General features: G+C 47.0%; 1 protein-coding gene across 2 annotated transcripts in view; it reads left to right on the top strand.

Moving 5' to 3' along the window:
- The window catches only part of MLXIP (MLX interacting protein), a 2166122-nt gene that overhangs the window by 1143869 nt on the left and 997136 nt on the right, over nt 1–25117 (top strand). For both annotated transcript variants that reach the window (XM_086942977.1, XM_086942976.1), the window contains one exon: nt 3260–3349. In XM_086942977.1, the coding sequence (XP_086799103.1) occupies nt 3260–3349 (90 nt within the window). The remainder of the gene's footprint in view (nt 1–3259; nt 3350–25117) is intronic.

Raw genomic sequence — 25117 nt, 5'->3', positions numbered from 1 at the left:
TAGCTAAAATGGGACGCGGAGGAGCCCCGGGGGGAGGGGTCGGTGGTGCGCCCTTTCGACCACGAAGACCGTTGAGAATGCCTCCCTACCGAACAGTGCTATGAGCAAGTGTTCCACATATGTCTCCATTCTACAAGTAGCCGTGGATTCCGGTATTCCCAAGAGACGAAGGTTGCCCCGCCTTGAACGCGATTCCAGCTCCTCATTTTTGGCAGCTATTACCTTCAACACTCTGTCCATTTCGAGTGTGTGGGTGTTTGTGGCGTTGGACGAGTCCTCCAAGTCCGATATGCGCCTTTTGCCTCGGTCAGGCGGTCATCGTGCTTTTCTACCCTGTGAGTCCATTCTGGCCGACATGGAGTCCATTTTCGATTCGATGGACGTCAGGCTTGATTACATCACTAGTATCAGCTCTTTTAAATTCTCAGTGGATGTGGTTGGAATTTTGGCATGGTCATCTTCTTGCTCTTTCTGGGAGCGGGGAGTCTTCCGGGTGTTGAATGTAAGTTTTGGCTGCTTGCCGTCCGGTTTTCCCATCGTGGTCTGGCGGGAGGATCAGCGATTCAACTGAGTCTTGAGAGGTTCCGTGTCGTCTCCCTGGGTGGCACAACACTTCAGACGCGAGCGCTATTATGACGTTCAAGGGGAGAGCGGATGGACTCTAATGGCACGGTATTCCAGGCATCTGCACCAGGGCCCACGGCTTTTGTTCCCCCCCTCCCTTTTTTGGGGGGGGTGTTTTGCCTGTCTGATGGATGACTCTCGCTCAGGTAGTGGCAGATGAGCAGCACAGCAGGATACAGACAGTGGGCGATGGACTCCCCACCACGCCCCCTGAGCAGAGCACGACGTTCACGCTCAGCTGCGCAGGCAGGGCAAAGTTCCTCCTCCCAAGGGCCGGGCTCAAGAGGCTATGCAGTTGTAGCAGTGTGTTGCGACTCGCCAGGGACTCCCTGTCTTCCCACAGCGCCGAGGCTTCCCAACCGTGTCAGAGGTGTCTCACTATGAAGCCGGCACAGAGCCGGGACCAGATCAGCGCGAGCAGTTGAGCAAGAGTCTGTGTTGATTGAGGCGAGGGATGCAGGCCAAATCGCGCACCCCGTTTTAAAAGAAGGGCATATAAGTCCGTTCAGGCCCAGCTGAAGGCCTGTAGTGTGCTCAGGTAAATGGGGCCACGGTTCACGATCAGCTCAGGGCCAGAAGCGTGGGGATTCGTAGGCTCACAGACCCCCCTCTGTGACTTTGTGGCGATATGCAGGGAGTTCGGCGGGCCGGGTTATCAGGGCAGAGGCCCTGTCCACTCTCCGCGCCAGTATCGTGGGTCAGGCATCTGTGTCCCCCCGCCTGCCGGGCACGTCTCCCCGCAGTGCAGCCTCAGCCGTTGCAGCGGGCGGGGTCCTCCCAGTCTCCTGCGAGGATCGGCAGCAGGGAGGATCAGCAGTCAGCAGGGTCGGGGTGCCTCGGGTGAGCCTCCGCAGAAGACCTCCCGCCCGTCTAACACCCCGCGATCAGCGGCGGTGACACTTTGCCAGCGTTGTTACCCCAGGTCCGCAGGCAGTGCCTCCCTCCGTGCACAGCTCGCGTCGCCTCTCCGCCCAAACCCCGCAGCCGCCAGCCGCAGCTTCATACAGCGGCCCACAGGAACGCGGCGCAGCAGGTCAGAGGCACACAGGTTTAGCCCTCGTGCAGTGGAGGGGGCCGCCACCCCGCAGCATCCTCCCAGGGTCCGGTTCCTCCGACAGGCCCCCGCAGCCGGCGACCTGTCTCCGCCTCCTGCACTCGCTCCGTCACCCACTTCTCAGACGATCTGGCCCATCGCCATTGTGAAGAGCGCGGTCGCGGGGTCCTGCCACTGCACAGTAATCAGTTTCAGGTATGCAGATTTTCCGTTTTTGTTGCTTTAATCGATCTTTGTCTGCCTCCACTGCTTATGTGGCCGTGCTTGGTGTGTCCAGGTGCCAGGATGGCGAGGATTATAACAAGATTCCTGCCCAAACTGCAAGAGCCTCATGCAAGTGCGGCCATCTTGATTGGCGCCCTCTAGCGCCCCCGTGTGTCGGAGTTACACCAAATAAACAAAAGCACAATAAAGATCTGTCTTTGTTTCTTTGCGCCCTTTTCGTTCAGCTGTTTCTGTAGAACAGAGAAACGGCGGACATTACAAAACTAAGAAAGATAAGCAGCCTGCGTGCTTATAGAGTCCCTCAAAGCTGTTGTCTTATTTGCACATATTGTTGAATTAGAACAGATTCATAGCTGGTATAAAATTATGAACAAATTATTTAAAAACTGGACAAACATCACCATCACTAAGTATATTTCATTATGATTTGTAAACTAGATGACCTAAAAGTGATTGGAAGAGTTGGAAAGTCTGTGTTTTGAATTGATTTAAATAAACCTTTTAAATAAGGGCACCATTTAAAAGAGCCTTACGAGAAAATGTAGCAACCTACTTTTGTAAGATTACTCTTATGTTTAGAGTAGATTGACAACGTTTCTGTAAATTTACAAACACTCTCGGGAGTACTCTGAATATCTCCAAACATTGAATTTTTCCAGGAGTTATACCAATTATCTGAAACTTATTTATTCAAATTTACCAAAATGTGCATGAATCAGCCAGGTGAAAATGTGCATTCACACATTTAATATGACATTTTGATATTTGGTATGTTCCCTACTTGTTCCTTCGATGGAAACACATCTGGTCCAACCCATTTTAAGGAATGAATCGACAAGTTTTATTCAGACTAGAGATTTTAGTTGAGTTTGTGGGTGTTTCATGTATTATTACATAACCACCCTCCAAAAAACTCTGCCTTTCCATCCACTGACACACACCTTTATGTACTTTTTGTGCGCATAAAATTCCATTGATCCTTTGAATTAAGATGTGAAAATTAAAAGCACAAATGCCCTTTTGGTGCACCCAAGGTGCACATAGGAATGCAAAGCTTTTATTACTCGAGCATTGAGCGAGTAAAAAAAATAGTTTCAATGAACACATCCATGAGGTAACGTTAATAAACACTTCTGGCGTATAACGCTATGAAATGACCAGCAACAGAAGTCGCCATTAACAAAGGGATCATGTTTTGCATATGTCTTGAAACTCGAGTGCCCAAAACGAAGCATGAAAGAAACATGAATAAAGTAATTCTTTTAGCATATCAGTTGTACATTTCTAAAATTGTTTACCTTTAGTATATGTGTGCAATGCAGGATAATTCAGTTTTTCTCCGTTGTTTTTTCACAGCACATGCTGGAAATGCAGACATGATTCAACCAGGACTTATTCCTCTCCAGCCAAATTTGGACCTGATGGATACATTTGAACCATTTCAGGGTAAGAGTAAGAAAATTAATTATTAACTATTCTACGCAGGAGGGTGATTTTATGCATACCGTTTGGGGTTGTCAAAAGATCCATGATTACTGGAATCGGATCCTCTCCTGTTTGAGCTATGTATTGATTGAGGTGACCCTTACCACAGAACCCAAAACTGACTATATATTATACATCACTGCTGACGTTACAGAAGACTGTTACAATAAAACAATGTTGTGGTTGGGGGCTTACGGTGGCTAAAAGGTATATTGGAAGGCAGACCCACATCCCTCGATTGATGATTTTGAAAAGGGTCTGGAATGGTGTATGGGCAGAACAACCAGTTTATGAGGCTAGTGATTGCCCTCAAAACGTACATAAAAATTAGGCCCAGGTGGGCGGATTACAGGGTAATCGCCATTAGGCAGAGGGACAATCGCGCAGCTAATTTAGATACCGAGCCGCTGCGTGTTGGGACTGCTGGAGGAGCGAGAATAGCGAGAGGATGCCGCAAGTAGAGGGACTTAAAGTACCAAGAGCCTCTACCATTGCCCGCACCTGTGTTCACTCTCCAACCGGTGGGCGTCTACTTATATATTTAGCTGTAAAACCCGCTGGGCTGGACACGCGCGGGCGTGCGCCCGGCGAAACTCGAGCCCGTTGGAGACCGGAAGAGGCCAGGCTGGGCCCCCTCTAACATCTTCTAGCTTCATAAGGTCAGCCATATGGTTTAACTGTTTTTGCTAATTGTTGATGAGGGGTGCGAAATTTGGTGCCAAATTCTAGCAACATACCTAGTCTGTGATGTCTGCACGTGAAGGGAAGTGGAAGAAAGCTGCGATGGGCGGGAGTGTTGCCGGGACATTAGACCAGTTTATAATTAGAGCAACACCAGTTTTAGCACATGAGATTGCACTAACTGACCGTCGCCTTTCATTGGACCCGGCATTTACCAAACACTCATCCTTGGGGGGATTGATGTTGGTCCACTCGCCTGAGCAGCATATACCCATAGAAATTGATACTAGGGATTTGGGACAAAGTAGTAGCCAAATGCCCCAGGAACTAGTGAATTCATTTATGGCTCGGGAGCCCTGCTCTATTTTTCCACCCACGTATACATTACCGTCTGATACTGATAGCGGTACAGCTACCCGTGGTTCCACAAGACTCGCACCCAAAATTTTGCCCCAAACAGCGGACCATGCAATGGGACTGGCCTCAAAGAGGAAGCGAGGAGGGGGTGTGCACAGGGGGAAAAATCCAAAGATGCCCAATAAGAACGGCGCGTTGGCGTCCACAGCTTCTACAAACACAGAAGAGCCCTGGGCAATTACTCCTGCATTAAACACTTTGCCTATGGCTTCTGCTGACTACTCCTTGCCCCTGTCTGCGGAGGGCTTTTGGTCAAAAGTAGTAGCCCTCATCACGACATCTATGCAGCCCTTCTTTGAGAGGTTATCGTCAATTGAGGACAGATTGGTAAAATTTGAACAGTTGACTGTAATTAATTTTGACTGTATAAAGAGTAGTTTGGGGAGGAATGCCCAGGCTAATGAAGTGATGACAAACGTAATCCGGTATTCTGTAGCATCTAATCCCCCATTGCCCACTCCAATTATCTCTGATACAGTGGATGTTCCATTTTGTGGGGGTAATGTAGCCGGATCTACCACCTATAGTGGTGCAGTGGTAGAGCGAAGAATAGGCTGTCCCCAGGGTGGGAGAGCAGAGCAACAATCCCTGGGAGGGGTCTGGCCCAAAAATCACGTGGAGGATTGAAGGCAACATCTAATATTAGTGAACCTAAGTGTATCCTGCCATGTATTGAACTACCCCCTGACTCTGCACCATATGTTGTCTTACTGACCGGGGTACCTGAATTAGACAATGATAGTGTAGAATCCTATACTGAACTAAAAAATAAATCTATTCATTGGCTAAATAACAACAAACCCTTCCCACCGAACGTCCATAGCGAAATCTTGATTGCCCGTAGAGTACGTTGGGTGGGTCGCAGAGTGAAAGACACATTGGGTGATTGTAAAGTGATTCATTTTAGAGATAGACGGGAGGTTACTAAAAAAATAAATCTATTCATTGGCTAAATAACAACAAACCCATCCCACCGAACGTCCATAGCGAAATCTTGATTGCCCGTGAGTAAGTTGGGTGGGTCGCAGAGTGAAAGGCACATTGGGTGATTGTATAGTGATTAATTTTAGAGATAGGAGGGTGGTTCAACATATTTGTGAGTCGTCTTATCAAAGGATGAGAACAAGTATTCAGACTCGTAATTTAAGCTACTTCTATCCTCCCCCAACCTCAATGGAGAAATTTGGATATCCAGGAAAGAACTGGGAAGGGCGAGCCCAGCTAGGTAATGCTTATAACAGAGGAGGGAACAATGGTATTTATTTTGCACCTAGTATCCCCCTCAGCAACAGATTTAGTGTGCTAGACCTGGTGGACTGACTGACCCCAATTGACCCCTGTCCACCCTAAAACAGTTGTGTAATATTACTTTGGGTGTGGGAGCTGTGGCAATAAACCAACAGGCAGTGCGAAGTAATGAGTTGGTGAATCAGGGGCCTAGAAAAACAACTAATGTTTGTGATCATGAGGAGGCAGGGAAATCTTCTGATGTATCCGAGAATAATACTTTTATAACTAGCGAGGTGTTATTAAACCTCCAAAGATTAGGGACAGTTGATGGTAATCATGAGGGCCTAGAAGTTATAAATAGGGTAGATTTGGAAGTGACCCCCGAGAGAGAGCTGGAAGTGAGACCATATGGCCCTAGGATTCTTTCATGGAATATTGCGGGCCTATTGGCCAGATTGGATCTGCCCGGTTGGGGTGATTTCATAGACTCCCATGAGATTTGCCTATTCCAAGAAACTTGGGCACTAAGATCACTATATAGAGTAGGCTTTGCAGCGTATTGTGAAGCGGCAGTGAAGGGTCCAAGGGGTAGACCTTCGGGGGGGGTTTGTGTATTTGGGTGGGCACCCATTTGGGTTGTACGGTGAAGAGAATAGAAACCTATTCACCTGATATTCTATGCATACTTCTCACCCATAGAAACCTTCCAAAGCTGGCCATTATCAATGTCTACTCATGCCCAGTAAAGTACGGGCAGACATCCCAACGCTAGATTGTCTGGCTGCTCTTCTTACTACATTGTCTGGGAAAGCGTATTTTTTTAATTGGTGGGGATTTTAATTGTCACTTTGAACCCCTTAACGGTTTGCCAACATCCATTACCAGTGATGAGGATTCAACCTGGTCAATTCCTGCGTCCAACGCCTTTCCGATAAGTGAGTGGACCCCACTAGTCTTGCAACTAACCTCTCTTACCCTCACTTATTCATTAAGGGCATATAATGGTCGGTTCCATGATGACAATCCTGGGCACTTCACCTTTGATCGAATTGGCACGGCAACAATAGTTGATTATATTTTAATAAATGTTGAAATCTGGCACAAGGTTGTGAAGTTTTTTGTCCATCCCCGTGAAGAAAGCGACCATAATCCGTTGGTCGTAATCCTAGATAGTCACTTAGTAGAAGTAGGGCAAGTCCTGGATAACCCCCCACTAGACAATTTAACAGTGGTTGAAAGAGGGAGAAGAATTCGCTGGGGTTCAAAAATCCAATCCCCAGAAGTTATGTTGGATATGTATACTTGCATTATTCCCCTGTTAGAAAAGGCAAGTCTTGTCTCTGGAATTAGTGCCAATCTAGAACTTGATAAAGACTTAGGAAAAATCCACCAGGACTTGGTTGCAAGCCTAGTGGATTTTTTTTATAGCAGTAGTCCTAATAAGGGTAACCATTGCAGAGGAAAAAACCTGTGGTACAACAGGGCATGTAGGGATGCAAAGAGTGCCCTGTTGCTAAGCCTTAAGGGGTGGATAGCATGCAAATAAGGGAAGCAAGGGTGTTTTTAAAACAAATTCTTTTAGCAGTGAAATCTGAATAGTAAATGGAAAGATGGCAGGTCATCAAGAATGCCTTGGACCATAAAGACTTAAGAGGCTTCTGGAATTTAGTCCACACTGGAAAAATTGAGGGCAGGTCCACTATCGAGCCTAATATTGGTGAAGAAGCCTGCCATGTCTATATTAAAGATTTATATTCAAGCCCATATAATGGATTTAGGGAGAGTGGGACGTCGGTTTGCTGCCAAACCTTCGATTCTCCCAGCGATATACTTCCATGCACCTTGGCTGAGGTTTTAGATGCCCCGGCCAAGGTATTACCAAATAAAGCTCCAGGGTTGAATAGAATCCCCGGGGACCTGTACAGAAATGAACAGGTAGTTTGGGCCCCATACCTTCAGACATTATTTAATGCTATTCTTTATGGCATGTCACCCTCCCTACGTGGGCCGGGGCAGAGATCATCACTATCTATAAAAAGGGTCCCCAATACAACCAGCAAATTATAGGCCAATTAGCCTTATTGACGTTACACAAAAGATCTTTGCTAGAGTGTTACTGGGAAGACTTCAGGAATGGATGGAAGACCTTAATATTCTAACTCCCTTACAAGCAGGCTTCAGATGCAAAACATCTACTATAGACCAGTTGTTTAGGCTTCAATTGATCTATTGGAAGCATATAGTTCTGGAGGGTGGTAGTCTGTACCTTACATTTGTGGATCTCAAATCTGCATTTGATATGGTTGATCGTGATCAGTTGTGGGATATTTTGGTGGATATGGGAGTACCACCATACCTTTGTTACCAGTTCAAACTCCTGCACGAGGGAACATTTGCTAGGGTAATGTTCGTCAAGAATGGGAAACTAACGGCTCCTTTTCCAGTTGGAAAGGGGGTGAGGCAAGGTTGTGTGCTTGCGCCAAACCTTTGCTCACTCTTTCTTAACGGGTTAATTGGAGACCTTCTTGCCGTTAAGGACATTGACTCTCCAAAACTAGCTAACCTCAAATTTCCTGCTCTAATGTTTGCGGATGACACCCTGCTCCTCTCGAAATCATCAATGTGGATGCAGCGTGTGTTAGATGAATTTAGCCTGTTCTGTAAAAAAAGAGGAATTTGGTAGTAAATATTAAGAAAACAAAATATATGGTCTTCCATGCTGATTCTACAAATTGCCCACATCCAAGAATGGATGATAGACCTCTGGAACGGGTCACCATTTTTGATTATTTGGGTCTCACACTAAACAACAAAATGGGATGGGGACCTCAAATTAATAAAGCTAATCTAAAGCTAATCAGGCCATTGGGGGGATTTTAAAAGTTTATAAGAGATGTGCCCTAAAAGTTATAAGCCCGCTTGTAGAAATTTATAAGGTCCAAGCTAGGGGGCAACTATGTATGGGGCCGAACTGCGGGGACACAGCTCAGCTAACATCCTTACTGTAACAGAAAACAACTTTTTAAGACAAATCTTGTGCTTGCCTAAAAGTACTCCCTTAATACCATTGAGGATGGACCTGGGTATCCTTCCCATTGCGGACTTAATTGCTTCACGCTCACTGCTCTATTGGCGACGGCCGTGGAGTACGCCAGAGACAGGACACTATAGGGAGGAATTAAAGGCTGTAACGTCTACTCTGGGGGCGGGTAGTATCCCTTGGCTGTGCTTTATTAGGGACTCATTCCGTGCGATAGGAAGGGAGGACTTATGGTCGGTACCGGAGGAGTCATGCTTAGCCATCTCAAAAAAATCTTTGGCAAACGCATTAAAGGAGTATAAACTGACACGTATTTTACAGACAGTTAATCCTTTTAGTTTAACTCATGGGTTCCTGGATATAAAACACCATTATATAATGGAGCAGGTGTTGGATTCTATACAACCATCAATAGCAAAGAAATTGTTTTTTCAATTTAGATATGGGACTCTGCCGCTCCATGGTTTAACCAACAAGCGGGCGGGTGCCTCTACCCATCTTTGCCCAGGGTGCCTAGCAGAGGAGGAAACTGTAATTCATGTGCTGTTCTTCTGCTTGACATATGGGCGGGCCAGGTCAAAGTGGGTTATTCAACTTTGTAGAAACCTGGGTATTAGACATCACAAATAATTTTATAGGGTCTTAAAATGTGACACCAACCTGTTTTTTGTTGTTGCAATTTCCAAATTCTTATTTGCTATGTGGTGTAAGCAAAGGTACCTGCTGAAAAACTGATGTAAGAATTAGTAATACTCACTCCTACCTGACAACTATTGTGATCCTGGTTTCTGTAAAAACCTAGTCTGTAAGCGTCTGTATTTGTTGAATAACTGATGTGAGAACTCGCAATACCCGCTTTCAATTGATTGCTAATGTGACTCCGATTTTTATAAAAACATGGGCTGTAAATCTTTTTTTATATTTTTAGTTTAAATTATATTTTTAATGATTGCTTTTTAATCGATCCTATTTCCCATAGTGATGAATTTTATCTTGTCTGCCTGCTTCCCAATGGGTGATTTTCACTGTTAGGTATGTTGGTGCAAATGTATCCTTTTTGACATTGTATTTTCTTTTTATATGAATTTTAAGAGGCTGTCAATTTGTATGGGAGATTGATACAGACTGGGCAAGCTAACTCTCTGCTTGCGAATGGGGGTGATGGGTACAAGGGGGGCTTTGGGTATGTTCCGGGAATGCATTACGCCTTGTTGAAATTGTTCTGTACATTTTTATATATACACCAATAAAATGCGTTTTCAGGAACAAAATTATAACTATTCTTGTGTTTCAAAGACAATGAGCATTACATTTGCTGACAGACCATACATCATCAATCTACTATGACACATATCCATTTTTATAATCTGAAAAACCCTCATCCCCCCTCCCCCATCCCCCCCCATTCTTTTATACTTTTGGATTTAAAATCAATTATTGAGACAGGTAATACTTTTGCCTGTAGTGTGTGGAGTTGGATTTTGTTAGTGCTTGTTCTTGTACAGGGAGGCGAGCAGAGAGAAAACAAGCATTAGCAAAGCCAAAAGACAATCAACAGAAAACTCTGGAGATTATACTGACCTCTGCTCCCAAGGTCACATTTGGTTGGGTACGTCATGTTAAAGCATGTGGCTGCTATCCCAGGATTAGAACGGCCATAAACAGAGCTGAACTGATTTGTTTCTGAAGTCTTAGACCACACAATGAAGGAGGGAGTTACTGCAAAATCTAACACGAAATGTAAAACTTGTGGCCAGCATGAGTGATCCAGCTTGTTGAAGATTGTAGGGGAGATAAAGTTTGAAAAACAGTTTCCAAGGAAAGAGGACATTGAAGAGAGCAGAGTGTAGTTGAAAGCTGGTTTGATTAGAGAGCACAGTGTAGTTCATACCGGATTTGATCAGATAAACTGGAACTATGGAAGTGCAAGACAGTGGTGTTTGTTGCTGGTAGATTTAGTAAAATAAGAATGCCTGCACTATCTTCTCCCAGCTCCATCTACCACTCATCCAAAAGTGATAGGCCGTGATTTTGGTGCACTTTCCAGGCCTTCAACTTGTCTTATATAGGTTGTGAGCCTCAAAATATTCAACATTTTTTGAAGTTAATGTTTAGCAGCTGTTCCAAATATTTAGCTGGAAAATGTAACAAGGACATAGACTGAAAGCTTATCTTTCCTAGAATCAATGGTACAGTGCCGACCATTGGAGAAGTATTAATACAGTGTCTTAGGCCCCAATGCCTGCAAATTGAGGACCTGCCGTGTTAAAAAGTAGCAAGCGAGCGGGTGTGGCTTGCGGAAAGAACGTAGCCAAAGTATCCAGATACCACACTGACTTCCCGTACAACTGATGCATTAAAGTGGTTAAATAACAAGGACATCCCTATCTGCCCATGTGGACCAAGTTAGGCATGTATTAATATAACATTTGTCCCGCAGGACTTATTTCAAAGTGGTATCTCCTTATGTGTCTAAGTAGGACTCCACACTCACACTTACTCATCGGACCAGAATTAATTACAAAGAAGACAAAACCTTGGACTGATATAGTTTGCATCCTGTATTGTTTTGACTTCAGTCCAGTACAACCACCAAAATAAGTGCTCATAATGCAGATGACACAGTGCTTCAATGGTGGTTATATATACAAAGAATATAGATAAGACACAGTACAATTCCCAATGGTTGTATACATTGAATGATAACATTCATAACAGGTTTTCCTTTGCATATGTCAGTGAGGAATTCCTTGAAGTTAAATTGCACACAACCAAGAGAGGATTTATCAACATTTCGATCCGGAGTGAAGTGTTGGGGTCTCTTCAGGACGTAGTCATCTGACTACCAAACCTATCTAGTCAAATATTTCAGTGCCAGGATGTATTCTTTAAGAACCAGCACCAATCCTCTTCATAACAAACGCGGCAAAGCTGGTCCCATGCAGATCGAACTAGTATCAATATTGAGGCAAAATTGCCCAAATTATCACTTCAGTTTATTCTTCAACAAGAACGCGGTGGAACTAATCTCACTCCGTTCGGCACCATTGAAATGTGGAGAGACAGACTCTGAAGCATTAAAGGCACTCCAAGGTAGTTCAAAACATGGAAGAGTATCATAGTGCTGGGAAATAGAGGACTAGCTAGCTTCCAAAAACTGGATACAATAGGAGAACCATGTGCAAAAGAGTCAGACAAAACTGTATGACATTGCACTTGCCTGAGGAATGGGCCGAAAATACAGCGATGCAGTCCTGCTGTCAGCCCCAGAAGTTCCACTTGTCTGATGGAGGAAGGAGAGGCCAGGACATGAAGTAGAGGCATTGGAAGCAGCCCAGACAGAGATATCTTAACCAAGTGAAGAACCCTCAGCACACCCACTAACTGAGAAATTACCCCCCTCTAGCGGTTCTGGTGGTGATCCCTGATCTGAGGTAGGTTACGAGGGGCACGTTTGCAAACCAAAGTGAGAAAGGAGTACCTAATAGGCGCTTGATGTATTGGAACGAGCAGTGAACAGCAGTGGCGGCTGTCAGGAAACGGGGGGTGGCGGGTTGAAAAAAATTAAATATTAAAAATCACTTCACTTACTCCAGTACTTGAACTTTCATAGATTCACATGCTTGAATCATTCCCCGTCGTCGAGCTGGGAGTCCCCGGTAAATATAAAAATAGTAGTACCAATCACTACCAATCAGAAACTAGGCCTAGGCCCATCCTAGTTTTGTACATATCCACCTCTTTTTGAAAAAGAGACCAAATAAAATCAACAACCAATCAGATTAGCCTCACCATGTAGAACCTTCCTGAGAGCACCTCTGACCCTTAGATTTTCTACCGCACGTTGTGCTAGGGAGTCTCCACTGAGCTCTGCTCAGTTTATTTCCTGTTACTTCTTTTACTAGAGTTTTTTCTTCATTGTTCATCTTTAATAAACATGTCTGACAAGGAGAAGAAAGGCCTTTTTAGAGCTTGTGCCACCTGTTTTAAAAAGGCTTTATGTAGAGGACACTAACAAGGACTGCATCTATTGCCTGTGTCCAGATCATAAGGCCAAGGATTGCAAGGTATGCCGTACCTTTTCAACAAAGATCTTGAGGGACCATAATGGTCATCTTCTGACTTGGCTCCAGAAGTTGAAATCCAGGAGGGAGCCTGTTTCCAGTGATGACAGTGATGTATCATCTGCTGCGTCTTCGAGAATATCTCTAAAAAGGGTGAGATCAAACCACTTTTCTTATGAAGACCGCCCTGGCAAAGCCTCTAAAAAGACCTCTCTAGGGTCGGACAGGCAAAGTCCAGTCAAATCTTCTCACCAAGGTGTAAAGGAGAGGGAAGGACTTCTTACTGGGGAAACTGCAGTGAGGAAATCGAGCTCTGTTCCTCCTTCTTACCCTGCTCACCGAAAAAAGGATTTAAAAAAGCTGCCTTCTGTTCTATCTGAAGAAAAATGTGTGAAGAAAATTCCACAGCCGACGACCGTGTCGACGAAGAAATCATCATTGTCTGCGTTGACACTTAGTGAGAAGGTAAAGTCTCCTTCTTTGACTCCGATGACGGGATCGTCGACGGGAGTCTCCGTATCGTCATCGTCCACGATATTGAAGTCTGATGCGGTGGCATCAGTCATGGGGAAAATGTTGTTGACGGTATTGTCGACGACTTCGACGATGACAAGGATGTTGACGACTGTGATTCCAACGACAACGATGACAGCGACCGCTTCGACGTCGATGGTCATGACTATAGAATCGTCGACAGAACAGTCGATGACAGCTTTTACAATGACGACGACACTGTTGAGGACCTAGTCGACGACCTTGTCAATGACGGATATAATTTCTACTATTACCATCAGAAAGCGGCACATTACTCCGGAGATCACGTCTCCAAGCAAAGTGACTCCTCTTCTGCCTGCACACCTTCTAGAGGAGGAAGATTCGGAGGATGAAGGTTCGTATGGCTATGCTCATGGCCCTTCTGATCTACACGGTAAGTGCCAGGACTTGGACTCTGAGGAAGGCTATGATGACCAACAGGAGTATGATCCTCAAGACTATCACAGGGGTTATCAGGAGGAAATGATCATTCTCCTTAATCTCGGGCCTACAGTGCATGCTTTCTGACTTTAAAAAGAGATTTCCAATGCCATCTCAGGTTCAGGAGCCTCTTTCAGTTCCTGCTCCTTCCACGCCTCGGCTACCGCCACCTCCACTGCAGTTAATAGTGGATCCACCGCCTCCAGTTCCTCCGGTCCAGGATAACACCTCAGATGAGTACCAGGGTCAGGCTGACTTTCCAGATCCGGATAGAGAATGGGATGACTACATTATCCCTACTCCTGCGTCCCCTTCTCCGGTGCCAGTTGATTCTCCACCAGGGGATATTGGTGGTTTCTATAATTTGTTGGATAGAGTGGCTAAAAGGTTCGAGTTACCTATGCCATCGGTACAGTCGGAATGTTCACTGTACAATTTTAAAGAGCCTTTTCGATCAGTTAGGTCGATCCCTATTGTTTGTCACGTTTGGGAAGAGGGGCTCAAGGTGATGAAGACCCAGGCTATGGTAGTCCCGGTGCTTCCTCGTTTGGAAAAGAAAAACAAGGCCCCGGAGAACAGCCCGGCTTGCCTGATGAGTCAACTGAAACCAGACTCCGTTATTTCCCAGTCGTCACAGAGGAAATCAAGAAATCCAGCTGCACCTTTAACATCGCCTCCAGATAAAGAAGGCCGACATTTGGACAATGCTGGCAAAAGGTTCTCTTCGATGTCAAGTCTGCTTGTCAAAGCAGCTAATGCCTTAGCCATCTTAGGGTGCTACAGCCGCCAGATCTGGTGTGACCTCTCCCCTATTTAGACCAACTGCCTGAAGACAGCAAGGTCGAAGATCAGAAGATTCTCCAAGAAGGAGAGAGAGCCTCATCGGAGGTAATCGACTTTGCAATGGATATTGCAACTACTGCATTCCGTTCCTTGGCTGGAGCGGCAGTCCTGCGACGCCAAGGATGGCTCTGTGTCACCTCGTTCAGACCGAACGTGCAAAACAAGATTTTAGATCTTCCCTTTGATGGTGAGGCACTTTTCGGTAAACATAAAGACGATGCGCTGCAGGACATTAAAAAAGACACAGACACTGCTAGTTCGTTAGTGACGCTGCAGTACCGCAAAGTCTCCTTTCAGGGTGCAAGAGGTAGAGGTCTTCCCTCATACAGGAGGATACCAGCAATACCTGTACTCCTCGTATGTGCCTGCCTCGCAGTCCTACCATCCACAACATTACCAGTGGCAGGGTCAGTCCTCATCTTACTCAAGATCCACAAATCGAGGAGGAGCAGGGCGCCAGGGGAAGGATTCCTCTAGATGCCAATAGCGGCTGCCAGGCTCTGTCTACTGTTCCTCATCCTCGTGTAACACCTCTGGGGGGGAGGATATTGCAATACCATTAAGGAATGGCAACGAATAACATCGGATCGTTGGGTTCTCAATGTCATCCAATTGACCACACATTGGAGTTTGTCCATCCTCCTCCAACCAGGCCCTCTCGCGCCACAACAGCGCAACATCTCCATCTTTCACAGTTGGAAGTCCAACAGATGCTCCAGAAGGAAGCGATAGAACCGGTTCCCATCTCGCAGAGGGGAAAGGGATTCTACTCCCGGTTATTTCAGGTTCACAAGACTGTGGAAAAATGGTGCCCTATTTTAGATCTGAGGGAGCTCAACACCTATCTCATCAAATAATCCTTTTGAATGGTCTCCTTACAGGACATTCTTCGTCTTTTAAATTCAGGAGATTTCATGGCCACTTTAGATCTAGAAGATGCATATTTCCATGTTCCCATTCATCCATCCCACAGAAAGTTCCTTCACTTCACAGTAGCCAAGAGCCACTTTCAATTCAAGGTCCTTCTCTGCGGCTCAGATCAGCACCAAGGGTCTTTACAAAGATGCCTGCCCCGGTGGCAGCTTTTCTGAGAAAACAGAAGTACCAGGTTTTCCCTTACCTGGAAGACTGGCTGCTAAAGGCTCCTACCAGAGAAGCAGCAGAGGAGTCGGTCACAGCTTGTATGCAGCTGTTCAAGAGCCTGGGTCTTTCACTCAATGCAGACAAATCAAATTTGTACCTTTCAAAAAACGCCAAATTCCTAGGAGCCAAATTGGACACCTCTTAGAACTAAGCTTTCCCTACAGCGGAAAGGCAAGCAAAGCTAAGATCAATGGCCAACCTGCTTCAAAAAAGAAGGTCACTTTCAGTTCGCCTCTACAAGTCCCTCCTGGGGTCCATTTCATCCTGCATTCCTCTGATTTCTCACTGCAGGTTACGAATGCGCCCTCTTCAAGAACAGCTGGACTTACAGTGGCAGCAGGTGGACGGTTCTTTCGAGGATGCGATCACAGTGACAGCTCCAATGAGAGAAGTCGCCTCATGGTGGACTCACGTGGAGAACATTTCTCAAGGTATATCATTCATGGTCACCCCAGCTCCTCAAATTATAGCAACGGACGCATCGCTGGAGGGCTGGGGAGCGGTTCTACAGGACCTCCAGATAAGCGGGCGGTGGTTGGACCACCAACGTCATTTGCGCATCAATTTGCTGGAACTCAGGGTAATTCGGCTGGCCTTGCATGCTTTCCTCCCAAAGATAACAAATTCATCAGTCTTAATAAGGACAGACAATACTACGGCCATGTATTACATCAACAAGCAGGGTGGCACAAGATCTTGTCTGCTATCAAGGGAGGCCCGAGCCGTCTGGAAATGGGCGATCTTACATGGAGTCGCACTGAAGTCAGAGCATCTCCCAGTGACACAAAACGAGACAGAAGACTCACTAAGCAGACTGAAATCAGTCAGCCACGAGTGGGAATTGGACCAGCAGACTCTAGAGGAAATTATTCATCTTTGGGGCAGACAAGCCATCAATCTCTTTGTTACTCCAGCAAACAAGAAATGCTGGTTCTACTCAAGCTGGCATCACCATCGGTGATCCTTGGGGAATGCAGTTTCGATGGCTTGGTCAGGCGCCTTTATCTACGCCTTTCCCCCATCCCACTGATCCCAAGACTTCTCAAGAAATTGGAGACGGAGCCGTGCAAGATGATTCTAATAGCGCCGGCTTGGCTTCACCAGTACTGGTTCACCGAGCTTCTTCTTCTATCCAGGGAGCATCCAGTGCCTTTCGAGCCGATACCAGCTCTATTGACAATGTTCCAGGGCCAAGTGTTGCATCCGGATCCTCGATAACTGCAATTATCGGCGTGGCTCCTGAGCACAGAAAATTTCTCAATGTAAGGCTCTCTCCGGAATGTAGAAACGTTCTCTCTCAAGCTCGTTCTCCGAGTACAAACAAATCTTACAGGCTGAAAAGGAAGAGGTTTTGCCACTGGTGCCATGACTCTGGGATTCACCCTTTCTCTTCCTCAGCTCATGAGATCCTTCAGTACATTCTTTCTTTGGCAAAAGCAGGTCTGGCTCATTCAGCTATTAAAGTTCATCTCACAGCCATTTCTCGATTCAGGAGGACATCCTCTGGCCCTTCGGTCTGGTCGGCAAGAATTTTTAAACAATTAATGAAAGGCCTTTTTCAAGCTTTCCCTCCAGTGAAACCTCCTCCACCACTATGGCACCTAAATCTGGTTTTGTCCCAGCTCATGAAGCATCCATTCGAACCTATACATAAATCGGACATGAAATTCCTCTCTTGGAAGGTGGCTCTTCTTCCTCTAGCTTTGAATTCTGCCAGAAGGATCAGTGAGTTACAGGCACTCACTATTCAAGTGCCCTTTGTTCTATTCAAGAATGTAACGGTCATACTGCGTACCAACCCCAAGTTCATCCCAAAGGTACCTTTGGACTTTCACTTAAATGAACCAGTAATTCTTAAGTCTTTTTTCCCTCAGCCTACGACTCCGGCTGAAAGATGTCTTCATTCGCTGTATATTCAACGTTGTCTGAAATTCTATCTTCAAAGAACTAAGGACTTCAGAAAGTCACCTCATTTCTTTGTGGCTTATAGTGCTCCTCGCAAAGGATTTCCCATTCCAAGCAAGGGATTGCACATTGGGTTTCAAGCGCTATCAAATATTGTCATCAAGCAGCAGGGAAGCCCCTTTAGGGTAAAGTCTGTGCTCACTCCATGAGGGCAATCTCTTCTTCTATGGCCCTCTTAGCAGGGCTGCCTATCCGGGACATCTGCAGAGCAGAAACCTGGAAGAGCACTCATAGCTTTACAAGGCATTACTGCTTGGATTCTTTGATGCGCAGCGACGCAGCAGTGGGCCAAGCAATCCTGAGGAACCTATTTCAATGAAGGTGAGCTTTCCCTTTCATCCCTCCTTCCTTTCTTCGCATATTCTTTGTTGGATTTTAATAGGAGTACTTATTTCTGAATGCATACGAATATGTTATTTACTCCAATTTTGAGATTACGAGAATAGATAAAGTTTAACTGATATTTACTGGTTATTTATTTGTTGTTTTAGTCTTATTAATGCATTTTTTGGCTCATGCGGAATTGTTTTTACACACAAAGAATTGTGCTTACGACTGCTAGCTACTCTGATTCAAGCATGGGAATCTATGAAAGTTCCAATACTGGAGTAAGAAAACAAGTTACTTACCTGTAACTTTAGTTCTCTAGTTTTGGAAACTTTCATAGATTCACATGCGACCCTCCCTCCTCCGATGGGAAAGCTCAACCTTTTGCATTTTTTGGTAATAATGTGACACTACAGCTACGAAAATCTGAGGGTCTGAGGTTCTCTCAGGAAGATTCTACAGGGTGAGCCTAATCTGATTGGTTGTTGATTTTATTTGGTCTCTTTTACAAAAAGAGGTGGATATGTTACAAAACTAGGATGGGCCTAGGCCTAGTTTCTGATTGGTAGTGATTGGTACTACTATTTTTATATTTATCGGGGACTCCCATCTTGACAATGGGGTATGATTCAAGCTTGTGAATCTATGAAAGTTTACAATACTGGAGAACTAAAGTTACCGATAAATAACTTGTATTCTTTTAAACAGCCACCGTCTCTCCATCGCTTTGCTGCTCTTCTTGGCGAGGTCTGAACCAGGAAGCACCCAGAATCCCTTTAGCCAATAACAATGCTCCAATGCAGCGTTGTCATTGGTCTGAGCGCTGTGGTTCGGTTCTCAGACGGGGACTGGGAGCCAGTGCATGTTCCTCACCAGGCTACGCATTACAGCCTGTTGGGGAACATCCAAAGTGTGCATTGCTATTAGGCCGACCCAGGACAACTGGCTAAGCAGTCATGCACACTTGAAGTGTGCAAAACACTCCTCCACCTGTGACCCCAGATCCGCCCCTCCCTAGCCCAGCCCCGTAGCAAAGAAAAATAAAATGATAATAAGGAGGTTATTATCATTTTATTTTTATTTTTCTCTGCTCCGCAAGCAGTAGGGTGCAGCTCCTCCGCCTTAATGGAGGAGCCGCCCCTTGTGAACAGGCATTTTTGCACCCTCCTAGGGGGTATAGAGGGGTAGCAACAGTATATTTGGAGAAGGGCAGCAGTGGTCCTGCTAAGTTACATTGAGCCTTGTCACCCTCCCATTTCTGAGAGGAAAAGTTGTGTTCCGGGAGATTTACTTCCCTAGATCACAGGTGGGCATTAAATAGCAAACTGGTGTGTTCACAGTCACTGTGGAGTACTGACCTCAATGATATATTAGTTGAGTGTTCCGGCTCTGCTGCAGATGGGAGACACAGTGGAGTTTATGACTGGAAAGTATGGCATATCATTGACTCCATGTTGCTTGCATTGGATGCTGAGAAGGCAATTGAATGGGTAATTTGTCAGTTCCTCAGTTCGAACCTTGAAGCGATTGATTTGGCCCAATACACCAGAGGTGGATAATAACTCGATATAAGGATCTGCCAGCATCTGTCTGGGTCAATGGCCCTTCCTCTGTGGCCTTTCAGATAAGACAAGGCACTGGTCAGAGGTGATCTTTACCCCCCTGCTTGTTGCCAGTACCTCTTGCGAACCAAATTAGTCCGCAAGAGGTAGTGGCAATTAGGGATTGGGAAGGATGAATATAAAATAGTGATGTAGTAGATGACATCTTAATGTTCATCTGAGGCCTATTGAAATCACTGCCTCTCGTATTTAAAGAACTAACCAAATACAGCAGACTCTCAGGGTTTAAAGTTCACCTGCAGAAATCTAATCTTATGAACCTCTCGCTCTCCATGAAGAGGATCGTACAGATCAATGATCAACTCCCTTCTAGTTGGTGATGGGCCATCTAGTCTACTTGGGAATACGAATCACACCCATCTTCGCACTAGCAGCCTACTCCTGCTATACACTGCAACAGTCCGAAACATGGAGAGACCTACAGGCATGGCCTGTAGGGGGGTTTTCATGGCTAGGCCACATTGATGCTGTCATTGCTTCCCAAAATATGATATCTGGGTCATACCCTTTCATTGATGGCCCAACCAAATGTGCTTGTTCACCTACAAAAAGCAATCAGTGATTTGAAATTAGCAGGTAAGAAACTGGGTACTGATGAATATTATACCTCTCCTTGACAGAGGTGTTTCATAGGCTGCCGAACATCATTAAATACATCCAAGAAGCCCAGTTGTGATTTATGGTGAAATGTAAAAGAGTGGGTACTGAAAAACACTACTGCCTATCCATCAAATCTTTTCCCATTCGCAGATCTCGAATGTACCTTGGGTACATCAAAGGCCCCATAGCTGGGGTATCTGCCTCTGCCCTGTGGTAAAGTGTGCCCTGTCCACCTAAGATGTCCAAGTCGTATGCAGGCTCTTACTACACTCCCCTTCCCACCCTGATACTGTGTAAGGCAAATTTAACCCCAACATTGACACAGATTTATTTGAATCATAGAAATTGCAGATTATCACAATCTGAGATATGTTTGATGAAAGGGGATTTGAGTAGAAGCAGATGGCATATTACATCCTAGCAGCATAGACATATCGGGTGTTCTCAGTTTAGGCACTCAGTCATTCTCCTGTCCAACCATCCACAAACTATTAGAATTGGCTTCTTACTAAAGACAGTGATAAGCAATTTAGCTTTGATTTTTATCCAATCTTGTTGTGTAATACACAGCCTCTTCATTGGCTTTTGGATGTCGGTGAGGTATATGTACTTTTTTTTTTGGGAACTTTTTATTGTATTCAGGAAAAAAAGGGCATTTCAAGATTACCTGGGCACCGCATTGTATGATATAAAGTGAAACAAGTATTGGCAACAGTATGCACATTTCCAATATACATTGCATTAGTCATCATTGGTGGCATATTGAGGTATATGTACTTTTAAAACATGAATAAAAGCGAGTTGATCCTAAAGAAAACTGGCAGGCAGTAGTGTGAAGGAGATCCTTAGAATTTGCTCACACAGTCTTTGAAACTCTGCTTCAATTAAGTGATTAAAAAGTTGAAAGACATGAACAATCATGTCAAAAGGTTGCTGTATAATACTAATATTGAGACCCATTCTTCTTGTAACTCAGCCTTTATCAGTTTTTTTATCATTAAAGACGGTTGTAAGGTTTGTGTCAGCAGGGGTGTCTGGTTTTTCAGTCACAGTGAATATTCTTTTTCATATATTGGCAAGGAAAAACAGGGTACGAGTTACAATCCTGTTTTCAGGTTCTCATTGTTCGTCCTAGCCTTTGTGTTGTATTTCATTAACTGTCATTTTTTTTTTTTTTTTTTTAAATTATATTTTTGTTGCAGAATTATAAACCACAGGATAACAGTAAACAGCCAACACACTCGTGGCCCCCCCCGTCCAATGACAATTCACAGTGGTACACAGCCATTCAGCCCGCATCCCGGAGGCCGGGCGGCATATCACTTCGCTCGAAAGGAACACAACGCAGTGTACGTCCCATTGGGACCCTGGCGATAGATCGTTTTGCGTATCTGCTTTTACCCCCCCACCCGCAACAACATTCCCATCAGCCATCTCCGTGCAAGTAATGTGATCGCCCCTGTCGGGGCCTGCTCTAGGCCATGCGGCCTACTTACCAGGCCGTTCCACCCATTCAGTCGATCCACCACTCAATACCCCCTGTCCTAGTAGGTCCAAGGCCTCAGCCCACAACCCTCCAATGGCTTCCGGCCCTCCCCAACCCCCCCACAACTAACCCCCCCAACTCCCCTCCCCCCCCGGGCAACTGCTAAGGTGCGCGTTTCGCTCCGCTGAACTGGATGGGTCCAATACAGTGCGTGGTTCCGTATTCTTGTATACGCCCCGTGGTGTCCAGTGGATTAGTTCTCGCCGTCTTCACCCTCAACCAAAGCATCACGCAAAGCCTGTACCACCAACTCCCATGCACGCGCCGCATCCAATACCTTCTCATTCCCCAACTTTACCGCTTGCTTCATCCGGAGCACGCTCTCGCAGTCAGACCACCGCAGCAACTCATTCTTCCATCTACGCAGTGAGGGACCGCCCCTAGACTTCCAGTGCCATGATATTTCCCTCTGTGCCAATATCAGAGCCAGATCTATGAATTTGCTTGTCACCTTGGTGCGCTTAGTATGCGGGAACCAAAGCAACAGGCACGCTGCCATGTCGAATTCTACCTCCCTGTCGGTCACTTCATTCAGAAGTTCCCCTACCTCTGCCCAATAGGTTCCCAGTTGTGGACACCCCCAAAACAAGTGGTCCATATCCGCCCCTGGGGACGAGCACCGGGGGCAACATGCATCCGGCACCCGAAAGTACCGTTGTAATTTCTCTGGGGTCAAGTAGGCCCTATGAAGCACATAGAAATGGACCTGCTGAAAGCGGGCGTTCCTGGTGCCCTTCCACGTGCGTCGCAGGATGTGGCCCCATGCCGTATCCGGTATGGGCCGACCAACACTCGCCTCCCATTTAGCTTTGAGCCCATGGAGCGGTTCCAGCCCTTCTGTCAGCATCCTATTATGGAGGCATGTCACAGCTTTGAATGTGCCAGCCGCCGTCACCACATACTGGCACGCCATGGTCGTCCTGGGCTCCAGGAGCCCCTCTCTCCAATGCTTTTGTATGGCTGCCACCACCGCCGCGTGCAGGAGGAAGCCCCCCTCAGGCAGGCCAAACTGGTCCCGGAGCACGTCAAACGGCGCCAGAGCCCCATCTATGTACAGATCGCCCACCACCTGCAACCCCGCCTCTTCCCAACCCAACAACGGGGACCAATCTCCTCCGTGCGGCAAAGCCGTCAACATCCCGATCGGAATCTCCGGGGCGTAAGGCCTTGACGCCCGCGCTCTCCGAAGGCTCCTTTGCCAGCACAGCCGGAGCGTCCGCTCCTCCATGGAGAGGGCCCGCAGCTCGAGCCGTTGCTGCATAACGATGTACGACAGCACGTGGCGCTGTATCCCCCGATCCCGGTCGTCCTCCGGCCCCCGGAACACCCTGGCTACGTTCTGTGTAAGGACCTGCAGCTGCGCCGCTAGGTAGTACAGTTCTAGGTCGGGCACAGCCATGCCCCCTTCCATCTTGGGGCGAAGTAACGTGCTCAAGGCTATTCTGCGACGGCCATGCCCCCAGAGAAAGCCAGTAATCATAGACCGCAGTTCCCTGAACACCCCCTGAGGAATCCAGACAGGTAGCGTTCGGAAATAGTAGAGGAAGCGGGGGAGCGCCACCATTTTCAGCAGTGCTATCCTGCCCAGGACTGTCAGCGGGAGGGTCGACCAGAAAGACAGGCTGCCCCGCAGTGATCGAACACAACGGCCAATGTTACCCTCCAAAAGGTCAGCAGCCGAGTGGTAAATGCGGACACCCAAGTAGGTGATACAAGAGGGTTCCCATGCCACACCCAAGTCGCTGTCGGGGGCTGGCGATCCCGCCCTCAGCGGGAACACGCAGGTCTTCGCCCAATTGACCTTAAGGCCCGATAGCCGGCCGAATTCGGACAGCAGAGCCATCGCTCCAACCAGGGCCCCCGAGGTATCAGCCAGGTACAGGAGCAGGTCATCCGCATAAAGCGAAATATGATGCCACTGTCCATCACCCTCTATACCCGAGTATCGGTCGCCCGACCTCGCATGGACCGCCAAGGGTTCCATCGCCAGGGCAAACAACAGAGGGGAGAGAGAGCACCCCTGTCGCGTTCCCCTGCTCACCGGGTACGCCGCTGAGACCAGACCGCCCAAACGAACTCTCGCCGTCGCTGAATTATACAAGACCCTCGTCCACCTTCGAAACCCGTCACCCATGCCAAACCTCTCCAGCACTCCATCCAAGAAGGGCCATTCCAAGCTATCGAAGGCCTTCTCGATATCCACGGACAGAACCGCCGGCGCTCCTTCCCCACCCAAGATGGCGTCCATTATTCCCACCAGGCGGCGAATATTCATCACCGTGCTCCTCGTGGGTATAAACCCGGCCTGATCCCTGTGTACCAGGCCCGTCATGTGCGGAGCCAGTCTAGTAGCGAGGATGCGACTCAGGATCTTATAGTCCACCGTCAACATGGACAGCGGGCGATAAGACCTCACGTCCGCGGCATCCCGGCCAGGCTTGAGGAGCGGCACTATCAAGGCCTCCCGCATGGAGCCAGGCAAGGCCCCCTTCTCGAAGGCTTCCGTGTACACCACCAGCAGCCTGGGCGCCAGAACGTCCACATAGTGCTGATAGAACTCGATCGGCAATCCGTCCACCCCGGGCGTCTTGTTACGGGCCATATGTTTGATAGCCACGCGGATTTCCGTAAGCGTGATGGGGCTACCCAGGTCCCTCGCGTCCTCCTCATCAAGGACCGGAAGCGGCCTCTCCCCCAGGTACTCCACGATGTCCTGCATCCCCACTTCCAACTGACTCCGGTACAAGTCCCCATAATAACCCCTGAAGCGGTCCAGTACAGCCGCCTGGGAGTACACCAACTCACCTTGCGCATTAGTGATGCTGAGGATCGGGCAACCCCTAAGCTCCGGGTTCGCTAGTCTGGCCAAGAGGGTTCCCACCTTGTCCCTTTCCGCGTGTGCCCTGATAATGTACTGCCTATAATCATAACATCTCAAGCGTTCCGTCCCAGCAGCTACCACTTCCTTCGCCTCCAATAACTGGGCCTGTAAACCAGGCCTGGTCGGCCTGCGGCGCTCCAGGTCCCTCAAAGTGTCTTCTGCTTTCATTAGATCATTCAGCACAGTCGTTCGAGCATTCGAGAACCTGCCCAGGCACACCCCTCTCACCACCACTTTCATTGCATCCCATTCAATAGACCTACTCACTGCCGTGCCCTCATTCACACCAAAATAACTAACAATGCCCTGCCGGACCGCATCCTCAAACACAGAATCCTCCAGCGTCTCCGGCCGAAGCCGCCATGTTGGTATCACTGAGCGCTCCCTCTGCCACT

This window comes from Lissotriton vulgaris, chromosome 11, assembly GCF_964263255.1.
Source record: "Lissotriton vulgaris chromosome 11, aLisVul1.2, whole genome shotgun sequence".
NCBI lineage: Eukaryota > Metazoa > Chordata > Amphibia > Caudata > Salamandridae > Lissotriton > Lissotriton vulgaris.
The sequence above is the reverse complement of the archived record's forward strand: the minus strand, read 5'-3'. Positions and strand labels throughout refer to the sequence as shown.